This window comes from Erithacus rubecula (genome assembly GCF_903797595.1).
Source record: "Erithacus rubecula genome assembly, chromosome: 10".
In the NCBI taxonomy this organism is placed as follows: domain Eukaryota; kingdom Metazoa; phylum Chordata; class Aves; order Passeriformes; family Muscicapidae; genus Erithacus; species Erithacus rubecula.
In genome coordinates, this window is record NC_136662.1 from 21942041 (window position 1) to 21954138 (window position 12098).

The following is a 12098-nucleotide window of genomic DNA, read 5'->3' on the forward strand; positions in this document are numbered from 1 at the left end:
GTTGGTTATCAAGCTGGGAGCAATGGACAGCCACTGCCCTCTCAATACATGAATGACCTGGACAGTGCCTTAGTGCCAGTGATTCATGGAGGGGCCTGTCAGTTGAGTGAGGGGCCAGTCATAATGGAGCTCATCTTTTATATTCTGGAAAACATCTCATAAGAGGACTTCATTTTCTGTTCAGACCTGTTCCAGCAGCAGTTGTATCTGAATCATTTGCACTTTAAAACTGGAAAATTAAGCTTTTGTTAACACTATTGGGGAAGGGGGGGAGGGGGGTGGGACAGTTATTCCATAATTCTAAATCTTCTATGCATTGTCAACAACCAGAGGATCAGGGCAGCTTCTATACTACAACATGGCTATGCTATCCTTGCAGCTAATCCACTTCTGTTACTGTTTAGGAAAATGCTCATGTTTAAAGACTTACAGTCATGTACTCTCAACGCTCAAAGGGTGCAAAGATCACTGGGGCGCAAATAAAAAGTGAAATTCCAACCTTGTACTGTCTGTAGATGGACATGTAAGAAACAACAATCAAGACCTCCATTCTGACCTCATCCTCATGCCATTTGTGGTTATTCTGTAGACATTAAAAATAACGTTTACATTATTTTGACCAGATTATTGGTTGAAATACATTTGGAGAAGCCCTTGAGAGATAGGGAAGGATTCCCTAGCCATAACCTTGTTTGTCTGTGTGTCCAGAGGAGCAGGACAGGCATCTCTGAAAGTTACTGAACTGCAGTTGTGTGTGTGGAATAGGCTAGTTTCCTTTTCTCCTCTATTTACCACAAAAGTCTGTCACTTGGGCAGGTTTCTGTAATATCCTACAACAACTCTGCTATTCTGTATTTTGTTTACAAATCTGTCTGAAGCAGAGAAAAGATCAGCCCTAAAGTGCAGTTCCATCTTGTTCCTTGTCCCCAGTAGGTCCTGCTTTTTAGAGGCAAGTCCCACCCAGGGCAGCTCTGTCCCCTCCCTGCTGTTTGCTGTAGTGTAATGCCAGTGTCATGTAACCCAAGCCAGCTTGCACTTCATATTGCAGCCCCATGTCCAAGCTTACCTGTGATACCAGTGTAGAGTGGCTGTTCCTGCATGTTCTGCTGAAAAAGGCTTTGTGGTCAGTTCTGAACACGTGCACTTGGCCCAGTGCTCTTGGTCTCACTTGAGAGGGCTTTGGTAAGGAAAGCAGCTGCTCGTGTCTGCCAGGGCATTAAGAAGCTGAAATTGAGCATCAGCCAGAGGAAATGTGGTTCCATGTTCTTACTGTCTCCATGGAAAGCTGCTAACCAGTGGCAAGAGCTGTAAGCAGGAGAAGGGGTTTGATTTGTTTAGCCAGTCATGCAAAGCAGGTCTTTTGAGTCCGTCCCAGAAAAAGGGGTGGAGGTTTCTCCTCCTGTCTAGAGCTAATTAATTTGTGAAGAGAGGTGCTAATTTATGGTGAACATTTGTGGTGTCAGACATTCTCTAATGCCCTCCATTCTGGGGGAAGCAGCAGGGCCTGTGATGTGACAGAGTAACACCAGTGGCCTTGCAAAGAGAAAGGGAAGTACCTGGCCACTGTGAGACTCAGGCTCTGGTTTTTAAACAAATCAACACCATTGGCTGGACAGGGGAAAGGTAATTGCATGCAGTGATACATTTTATAGAAAGGCAGCCCAGGGTCTGCACAGAGTGCACTTGGGAATAAATGGCTGCTACTTTTCAAAAAACAGAGTATGACAAATCCAGTGTTCCTAATCACAGCTGGCACCACCCTGCCCTTGGAGAAGACAGGCCAGGGAACTGGGGCCAACTCCATAAACAAAAGCTGGCCAGCAAGAGGGAGCACACTACCACACTTTAAAAGGTGTCAGATCCAAGTGAAGCCTTACCTCTGGCATTTGGGAGAGGGTTGGGTGACTTAAAGCAGCTCACTGAGTGGTTCCTGCTACCAAAGCAGGAGCTGGGACCCACCCCTGCTCCTGCCGAGGTGCCTGTGCTGGACTGAGGCCATTTGACCCCCTTGTGCAGCCTGGTTTTGCACACTCTGGGACACAGCTCAGCCTGACACGCTGTAGGCACAGTTCCACAGCTGGAAGAGCATTCCAGAAACTCGTAATAATCTTCCTCCTAGAGCCTGCACTCCAGCTTTGCCACAGCAGCAGCTTTCCAGTTACTTTAGTTGCATTGTTATGCTTAATAATGCAGTAAAAGAGGTGAAAAATGTTTATCTTCTTTTCCTTTGCCCCAGAAGTCTTTTAGGTTTGGATTCTGTTTGTGCAAAACACTATCAACTGGTGACTGACATGTCTGCTTCAACCATAGCCTTTGAAATGACCTTAATTACCATGTTGTTAAGAAATGAGTACTTGTTTAGAAAAAAAATGTACTTTTAAAATTCAGTTAGTTAACACTGCAAAAAACTGCATATTATATTTTTATTTTCAACATGTAGTTTTGTATATTAAATTTATTGAAATTAAAAACTAAACACTGTATTGTCTTCATCTGCTCAGCAAGACAGAGGCAGAGCTGCCTGACCTGTCTGGACTCTGTTCTGTCTCCCAACCTGCCCATCCCTGGCACAGCCACATCCTCCCCTTGGAGATCTCTGGTTTCTGTTAGCTCACAGAGATTTAAAAACACAAGCAGATTTAGTACCCTTTCTTGTATGCTGCTGATCAAAAAGCATTCCTGAAAATAAGTAATGATCCAGTTTTCTTAAAGGACAAAGTGAGACTATTTTCCCCCTCGCCTGGAAGAATTGTAAAAGACTATTTTTGTAAAAATACAAGGAACATTTGGGAAGCAGCAGAGTCTACTTTTGTCTTTCTTTTTTAAATTAAAACCCCAACACCATAAAGGATGAAGGCACAGTACCCTTCTGCACTGGAGAAGCAGTGCAGCAAGCACAGCACACAGCTGGGAGCCAGAACAAAACTAGAGGTCTGTAAACACCAAGCTGCTGAGGAGCCCTGGGGCCTTTCCTTCAGAAAGGGACAGCCCTTGGAACCTCAAGGGTGTGCACAGAGGAGGGACTGGCATCCCCAAACTGCTGCCTTAGAGCTCTCTTCTGGTTCAGAAAACAAAAAAAGACCCCCAACCCACATAGGCCTGGATAGGAGAGGACAGAAAAAGCAGTAGCAGACTGTTCACTGAACCACGCTGGCTGCTCAGACACTTGGGAATAGGAATTCTGGTAAAGGTCTTACCTGTGACTTAACCAAAAAGCTCTGGCACTACCTCAGGGAATTTTTAAGGGGCTAAACCCTTCTCACAGCACTCTGCATAGTTAATGTAACATTCGTCCTGGTGCTACATCAGTAGTCCCACATTAAGGCAATTCTGTCTATTTTGGGTAGACTGGTGCCAAGCCCTGCAGCAGCGCATTCCCAGAGCCTCCTGTTTGCCTTGGAGTTATTAATAAGCACTATGGCTGTTATCAAAATAGACATTAGGTTCAGTAGTGCATTCGTTTAACATCTTTGGTGCTTGCAGCTTAGCAGCATCTTCCTGCCTTCGCTCAGCCCACGACTTCCAACATTCCCATGGATCTGTGGAAAACAACACAAACAAACCCATCAGAATTCCTTGCTGCAGTACAGAACAAATGTTCACACCTCAAGGAGACATTATATGGAAAATGCTGACACCAAGGTTCTGGATGGTCAACGAGAAAAATCAATGGAGCGAAATGATTAAGCTCCAGTGATTGAAAATGCTTGGGGACGAGGCCAAGTTGTTATTTCAGGTATGGCCATCAAACGTGTCCCTCCACCTGACTGGAGCTCATGGGACCTCCTGACCTCCTTGGCTGGGAGGAAACCATTAAAACAGGCCTTTTGGTGCCCAAATGGTGACTCCTGTACCGAGATGAGACCTCAATTTCTACAATCTGACACCATTTGCCTTCATTTGCTTCCAAACAGGTGAGGTCACTCTGAAGCTGATAAATATTTGCTTAACTGCCATTTAGAAATGTAAAGTCAAATCATTTGCTAAGGAACATGGAGCACAGAGGCTTCAGGAGATATCAAGCAAAGGAAGATGGATTACTTATCACTTATTTTCTAGTATTCTTAGTAAAGGTGACACCAGGAAGTGTCCCTGTATTTCCAGTGATTATGATTAGTCTGTAACCTCATTTATGAAATGATGTCAACTCCCCACCACAAATATAAAGAGGAATGGTACTGAAGCCAGAGCTGTGTAATTAGGTCAATGCCAACAAAAGACATTATTCAAGCAGAATTTATCTGTCAAGTCCTGCCCAGACCCCCTCTGGGTGCAGCGTTCATACCTCGGACAGACCTAACGTTCAAGGACCAGCCAATTCTCTGTAACTGTTTGAAGATCTTGACCACTGAGGGGCTCCCTGAGTCTCACTTTTACCTCCAGTTTCCCTCCAGTGGGCTTTCTGCCATCAAAAATCTGAAATAACCACAAAAAGAAGAGCAGTTAGGACAAATAGGGATTTATGATGTTAAAACTACAGAGCCTCAGGCAACTGTGACACCCATGGCCTGAGGGTGACAGAGATCCCTGCAGGTGACTGCAGTGCTGGGAGTGTCACAGCCAAGCATTTCCTTGGACTGCAACTCAGCAGAGCAGCTCCCCCCAACCCAGGCAGGTTTTCAAATTCACCTAATACAAAACTCAACTGCACTCACACCTTTATGTGATCCAAACACTCATTTCCTTTGGGTTTAAATACTAAGCAGAACACATCACAAGAACGTACCTCAATAATCTCTCTAACTTCACATTCTGATTCCAGCTTGTCCAGCTTCAAGTGTGCTGTCCCCACGTGTTTGTCACTTCTGAAAAAGGACCTGTGCCAAAGAAGTGAAGGGGTAAGGGTAGTCAGAATGTTCTGACTGAAAGAGAAAACAAGCCCACAGGTCATCACTGTTTGCTCCATCCCTACATTCAGAGGGCTGGTCAGGACATGCTCCTGGCACCCTGCACACCACAATGCCAGAGGCAGACCCTTAAAAACCAGACTGCAAGGAACAAGATAAGAAAGTACTCATTTGTTAATTGTTCTTTTGCAACCAAGGTAAAGATGAGGACATCTTCAGCAGCAAAGAAAAACAATCAACTAAATCAGCAACTGGAGTGGCAGCAGCTTCTGTCTCTGCGCAGGGTGACAGGGAAGGAGGTCCCAGCAGCCAGGACAGGGCCATCCTCTGCTTGGGGCTGTTTAACACAACAGGCTGAAGGAATTCCCAAGGAAGCTGTATCTCCCAGCAAAACAAACATTTCACAGGCACCTGCTGCTTTTGGCAAACTACTTTCAGGAAAAAGTCATATGAATCATTCTGTTTCATCTTGGTAAATCAAAACAATTTCAGTAAATAAGAACATTCCAGCTATTGTTTTGATTCACCTACATATTGGTAGTTTTAACAGTCAAAAACTGTAATTTTAGAATTTCCAGTCTGCTGTACTAAAACACAGAAGCATTTTTATCCTGCAAGGAAAACAAGCAACTTCTCCTTGCTGTAGTCACTTCTGTTGAACAGTCTAATCAGCAACAAGTCAATCCTTACCTGAACAGACACAGGTGTTAAAACTCTTATTCAGACAAGCTCCTCCAAAAGATAAAAAATTAATTCTAAACCACCCTAATTCCACAAAACTGTTCAGTTCAAAGCACAGCATTTCTTTGCCTGCATCCAAGCATCTCCCTGAACCAGTCACTAAAAGGTTTGATAAACAACTAAACTCTAGAGTTGAGTCAAAAAAGATAATTTGGCCACACCTGCTGTGTTTACTTGGAAATTTTCCAAGATTTCAGAAGCTTCCTTTTTTACCCATTCTATTTCAGAAAAAAAACAAGCAACCAAACCAACAAACATAAAAAACCCATCCCCCAAAACATCCACCCTTCTTCCTATTACCATTAAGAGATACTAAGGTATTATCAAGCAAGACTTGACATATGCAATGGAAACAAAGATTGTTAATGGAGCCTCAAGATCACATCATTGGTGGCAACAGGAGACTGAGACTCTCCATCAATGAGGCCACAGCAGACTCACACTTCATTGAGGGGAACATTGAGGGGAAGTTCAGAATTTCTTAGCTCACTTGTTGGAATACTTCCTTCATTTCACAAGCACCTTAAAATGAAGGATTATGTAATTGTACTGCAGCATGTGGGACTCTTTGCTCATAAAGTTCAGACAATCAGCAATTCTTGCTGAATTTTTAAAAGCATTTTTCCATTTTATAACTCAAGAAACAATAAAGACTGGTTCATCCCTGCTCAGTTTCAGGGGCTTGCAGTGAAGAATTTGCTCTAGGCTATGGCTTCAGAAACAGCTCTGGGGAAATTCCCTTTCATCTTTGGAAGCTTTTAGGAGAGGCTCAAGAAGAGATTTTTCCTTTGGAAAAATACATTGCTGAGTTTTTACTTTAAAGTGTTGTTAAACTGAAGTTTAATATATGTGACCTGAAACAAGTCTCCTTTGCTCACTGAGCAAAAATAATTCTTAGGAGATGGTCACATAACTATCAGAGACCCCAAAACTACAACATCCAAAAAAGCCTTTCTGAAAGTATTCATTTGTAGTCTCAGAAAATACAGGGAGCAGTCAGTCTTTTGAAAAGAGCCTGGATCACTTCATCCTCTCCTTTCTCCCAAGGAGATGGCTGGGAAAAGGTGATAAAAACCCCATTTTAAACAAATACAAACACTTCACTGTTCTGCAGAAGAGGGGAGATCTCTAACACAGAGCAGTGGAGCAGGATTGACAGAAAAAGAGTAAGAAAATCAACTTTTGCTTTAACAGAGATGCCAATCTGATGATCTGAAGTAAAGCAGTACGACTTCGGGTCACAAACTTAAACATCTGCAACTTAAAAACCATCTCAGAAAATCTATGGATGATTTCTGCATGGCCCAGTAATAGCAAAGAGGAATATAGGACAAGGAGCCACCAGACAAAAATCAGGTTATCTGGCATCCCACTACAGTCCTGGATCACAACCATCCCAGGGATGAGGGAATACAGGCCACTCCTATTCTGAATAACTCAGTTATGAGCCTGGACTGAGGACGATCTCCCTGAACACTGTTAACATTAATTGTGATCCTGCTCTCTGAGATGAGGGGAGTCTGTGTCTCTCAAGGCAGATGCCAGTAGTGCTCAGGAAGTATTGCAAGAGCCAATGAATGAAAGTATAAAAACATAACTACAGTTCTGCCATCATTTGTCACCTGCTTTCCTGCTGTTCATATCTTGTGGCTGCTTTTCTTCATTTTTCTACAGAATTATTTCACAGAATATTTAAATTTTCTAGTCCTGATGGCTGAAACCAAACTGGGTAAGAATCAACACAATTTGAAGTAAATCACTGCTTTCTCAGTCTCACCAACTCCTTCACACACACATCCTCAACTGAACCAACTTCACCAAATTTGTGTCCTCCTTCACCCTCACAGAGGAAGCTACAGAGCTCAGGCACATTTTGAAAGCTCTCAGACATGAGTACCAGACAACACAGACTGTGCTTCCTAAACTTCAGCTCCAACATTCTTTTCAGTTGTTAGCAGAGCAGCAAACTGTGGACTCACCCTTTGTGAAACACTTCAAATTTGATTCCTTTGGAGCGAACTGCGCGTCGGAAGCCGCGGTGGTTGCGGTTGATGTTCAGCTTGAACAGCTGGTTGTACTCTGAGAGTGAAATTAAGGAAAAGGGAAGAAAGCTGAGAGTCAAATGGTGTGCAGTGATCTATTCCATGCACCCACTCAGAGCTCTTCTAAGTCTGGCTCCTGTGTAAGTCTACACAGCCACAGTAAGGCTGGAATGACTGGGAAGGGGTGTTTTGGATAATGTAATTAATACTGGTTTAATTCATTACATAATAGCTACCACCAATATTGGGATGAGGGGGAAGAAATAGCCAATGCAGCTGGACTTCACACCCCAACAAACCCTTCCTTAAGACAGAAGAAAAAAGGTGGTGGGAGGATCTCTGGCCTGGTTCTCAGTCTGGCACCAGCCTGTACTGTCCAGGGATTCCCAAGGTGCAACATTATTTCTACTGTTCCAGAAAAAAAGGACTCACCTGGACAATTGTTATTGTTAATTACAGATGTTTTACTCTTTTGAGGTTGTTCCTATCAAAAAAAGAGACAGACATTACATAAAACTGTCAGGTATTGTTTGCAAACAGACAAGTAACCATTTTTACTGCCAGCTCTATTTTATGCCCACACCAAAAATGTAAGGTTTCAGGGGTCATCTAAATAAGAAGATATGGTATATTCACGACTAAAATACTTTGATTTCACTGTGGTAGCATGGATAATACTGGAGAAAGAATAAGCCAAAACATTACATTAAATATGAGAGCCATAGATAAGCTACACAGTCACAGTCAATTCAATCCAATCATCATAAAGTTCCTGACCGGGGATGTTAAACTCCATGACAAAGTGTGCACCTTCCATGACACAGTAATTCTGTTCCTCCTGCATTAGCTGGAATAATAAGCTACACAAGGAATTCATCATAAATCATTCAGGGAATTGCCCTACTATTATTTTCCCTGACAATCAATCTGCCACCAAAATGAATTAACTTTTAACCTAAAGTGGAGTACAAACTAAATCTCTGGGGAATGAACAAGGACAATGTGGCCTAATTATTGCAGCTACTTTGCAAAACTGATTTCAGCTATAAAGAAGAAAGGTGATATATTTATTTGACTGTTGGCTAAGGAGTAAAGATCTGTTTTTTCTTTAAACAAAGGAAAACAGATTAGAAGGAACTATGCTGATTCTTACTCATTCCCCAGAAAATTATTCATACAGATCAGTTCTGGTTTCAGCCACCCTAATTGAGTTACTCCTTCATTAAGGCCTCGTGTCACTCAAACCTAAATGCAAACCTGGTCTGACCATCACCAATTTCCCACAGATAACTGGATTAATTTTACTGGAATTACAGCAAAATTTATTGGGAGGTAGAAACCTAGGCTGTGCACTCTCCCATGGCTAAGCATTAGTTCTGCAAGAGCAAGGTCTGGTTTTGCCCTACACAGAGAGCAGCAAAGCCCCAGGACTTCTACTGACAGTAAGAGACCAGTCAGTTCCTCCTCAGAAGCCCTTCTAGCTCTAAAGTTTGAATATTTTTCAGACCAGAGACTGCTTTTAAAGGTGAGAGGAACAGGATGACACTGGGGAATTCCAGGGAAAGAAGTCATACATATGTGTACACATATTTTTATATACATACACATACATACATGCACATACACACAAGTGCTAATTAGTAAGGGTGAAAAACTTGCATGGCCCAAGTCCTTTCTACAGGTGTGTGTGTATATATACATCTGCTAATGAAATCACCATTTATTTAATGACAAAGATTAATCCTTTTAATCAATTTCTATAATTTTAAGAGAGGCTCAAATGCAATGCCTTTAAAAGCTTGGTTTTTTGATGAAAGAGGATTTAGGGAGACCACGTCTAAGGTGGCCCTTAGCAATAACTTTGTGTGCCCTGGTGTTCGGTGTGCTTGCACCCCTGAAAGAAATGAAATTTGACACATTTTGCCAACATTGGAAAGAGCCTGATTGTGCCTTCAGGGGGCAGAGGTGGGCATGGCTTAGCACTGAGTGCTGCTGACACAGAGAACCTGCAGACACCACCCTGACAAGGGTAAGGTGTGGAGAGCGAGAGAAAGGTGCAAAGCTCAATCTGCAGCCACCACGCTCAGCAGCTCTGTTTCTCAGAAAAAGAAATCTGCTTTAAAAGCAGATCCAGGCAGGATGTCTAGAAGTGTTCTCCCTTTCCCTGGAGCCCTCACAAGCTCATGCAGTGGCAGGGGGGACAGACTGAGGGGCAGAAGAGCCACGACACACTCACCGCACTCGGGTATTGAAATTCAAACTTCACAAACGCATCCAAATCTCTTGGTGACACACCTGGGTGAGACAACAACCAGCCAATCCAAACAGCCAGTACAGACATTGTCATTGCATCTGTCATGTTGAGCAGGATTCTCAAGAGCACTCAACTGTTTTACAGTAGGATTCATGACCTGCCTCTTGACAACTGAAAAACCCATCCATCAAACCAAAAGCCACAGAAAGTTGGCATCCAACTGGATTTTCTATGTTAGTCCTAAGACACACATGGTTTACAAGCTCCCAGGAGCAAGGGGTTAAAAGCAGTAACACTGGCAGGACCAAACCCTGTCTACTGAAACATCAAAATAAACCAAAGTGGTACAATTCCTAGGCAGGCACTCATAACAAAACAGGAGGTAAAAATGAAACCTTAACTATGAGCCAGTTATGAGTGAATCCAGGAAAATGTAAAGCTCTTCTCTCTGTCCAGACAGAACCCAGATTCTCTTTATTCATCTCTCTGTTTTTTAGAAAATACTGTTCAAAGGTTTTGGCGGGACACGAGCCCAAAATGTGCTAATTTTGTTTTAATGAGTGCTGGCTCCTAAAGTGGCCTTCAAGATAGAGAAAATTCATTCCCCATTACATTACCTACTCAGAGGAAAAAGCCCACAAGCCCTTTTGAGTACACACCTGGTGGGGCTGGTAGGTTTATCCCTCTGACAATAAGAAGGTGCATTTCTGTGCTGTTGAGATCAGAAAATATCCTGTGAAAAGAGAAAAGACAAAAAAAAGCACATTTATCCCACTGTCAGCTGATCCACTGCCAGACGAGGATGCCATGGCTATTTGTCAGAGCTTTTTCAGGAGTGCACTCCTACAGAGATCATCTCCACAAAATACAGCAGAGCAAGGGAAAAGCACAAACAGAGCTAAAAATATCTCTGAGGCCAGGAACAAAGCCCAGGAGGCAACAGGATTGAGGGAGAAAAACAGAAGAAGGAGGAATGGCTGAAGAAATAGAATATAAGAGGGGAGGCTGGAGGCATTCTGAAAACAAGCATCAGCAAGAGAAGTCAGAGAACAACTTCTTTGTTTTTAAATATTTGAGATTATCCTTTCAGGAATACTGAGCCTAATCCTGGATGCCACCCAAGTTTGCTGAAGCCCAGAATTCCCTAAACAATGGTAAAGACCAGGAAAGTCATTCCAGTCTGCCTGGGAAATCTTGTTTTTCCACACCTTATCATTTTAAAGGTTCTTTCCTCAAAGTGATGGCTTGGAGGATCCATTCCTTGTGCTCGTGCAAGCTGTAGGATCTCCATATCCTTTTTACAACCTTGTGCCAGTTTCTCAAACCTACAGAAAAAGGAAAAAAAAAAAACAGTAAAAAACCCACAGAAATCAAATAGAGCACAGAGTAACCCTCAGCCAGAGCTAAGAGCAATGTGGAGATGCAGGAAACACAGGAAATAACTGCTTTGGGGGATGATGGAGAGCAGGCACTGGCTCTTACCGAGTTGTTTCTGCTACGTTTCCCAGATGCATAAATTGCTTGGAATACTGCAAACACCTCTGTGAACACAAACAAAACCAGAATCACTCAGTGATCCTCACACACACCTTCATAACTGGCACAGTTTTGAGGCTGATGACAACCTAATTTAATAAAAATCAGGCATTTTCCTGAGTCACTCAAGAATATTCACCACCCCATTCCTCAAGCCCAAAGCACAGCATTTGTTTAAGCCATTCTCCCTATTACTTTTTAATCACCTGATTTGTAGCTATGAGGTCTAGTCTTAACACCCATGTATTGTTTTCAAACTTGAGTGCCCATATTTAACAGTGATAATTTGCTAGTCCAAAGCCTACAAGCACACACTCTGGCTTCAACTAGTCATAGAATCCAACTCTGAAAATTCTCCATTTTAGGACATACAATATCAAAAGTATTTTAAAAGAAAAAAACAAAAGACCTCACTGGAACAATGATGGGATTATATTAATAAACCCCAGAGAAATGTACAAAAGAAGCTCCATAACGTTTCTAATAAACATCAAATGGTCACCTCATGTTGGTCCTTCAGCAATTTTACAAGCTGTGCATAAACTTCATCTGCTTTCTGAGACAGCCTGACATCTTCATGGTGTACAAAGATAAAATCACCCTCATCATCTGTAGGAGGCGATGGCAGCTGCAACACAAGAACACTACATTTCAGAGCCCTAACAGGGAAAAGTAAGC

The 12098-nt window shown here is 42.6% G+C and overlaps 2 protein-coding genes across 6 annotated transcripts in view; one reads left to right on the forward strand and one right to left on the reverse strand.

Annotated features, from left to right (window-relative positions):
- The window catches only part of ZFYVE9 (zinc finger FYVE-type containing 9), a 56960-nt gene extending 54484 nt beyond the window's left edge, over positions 1-2476 (forward strand). For both annotated transcript variants that reach the window (XM_079313864.1, XM_079313863.1), the window contains exon 19: positions 1-2476. In XM_079313864.1, coding sequence (XP_079169990.1) covers positions 1-162 — 162 coding nt within the window. In that variant the 3' untranslated portion in view covers positions 163-2476.
- CC2D1B (coiled-coil and C2 domain containing 1B) overlaps positions 2410-12098 on the reverse strand; it is a 27800-nt gene continuing 18111 nt past the window's right edge. For 3 of the 4 annotated variants that reach the window (XM_079313866.1, XM_079313868.1, XM_079313867.1), the window contains 10 exons: positions 11923-12048; positions 11367-11425; positions 11093-11209; positions 10544-10617; positions 9867-9925; positions 8063-8114; positions 7568-7667; positions 4727-4817; positions 4286-4416; positions 2410-3539 (listed from right to left, as the gene is read on the reverse strand). In XM_079313866.1, the coding sequence (XP_079169992.1) occupies positions 4297-4416; positions 4727-4817; positions 7568-7667; positions 8063-8114; positions 9867-9925; positions 10544-10617; positions 11093-11209; positions 11367-11425; positions 11923-12048 (798 nt within the window). In that variant the 3' untranslated portion in view covers positions 2410-3539; positions 4286-4296. The remainder of the gene's footprint in view (positions 3540-4285; positions 4417-4726; positions 4818-7567; positions 7668-8062; positions 8115-9866; positions 9926-10543; positions 10618-11092; positions 11210-11366; positions 11426-11922; positions 12049-12098) is intronic. The other variant, XR_013775293.1, reaches the window with a different exon arrangement.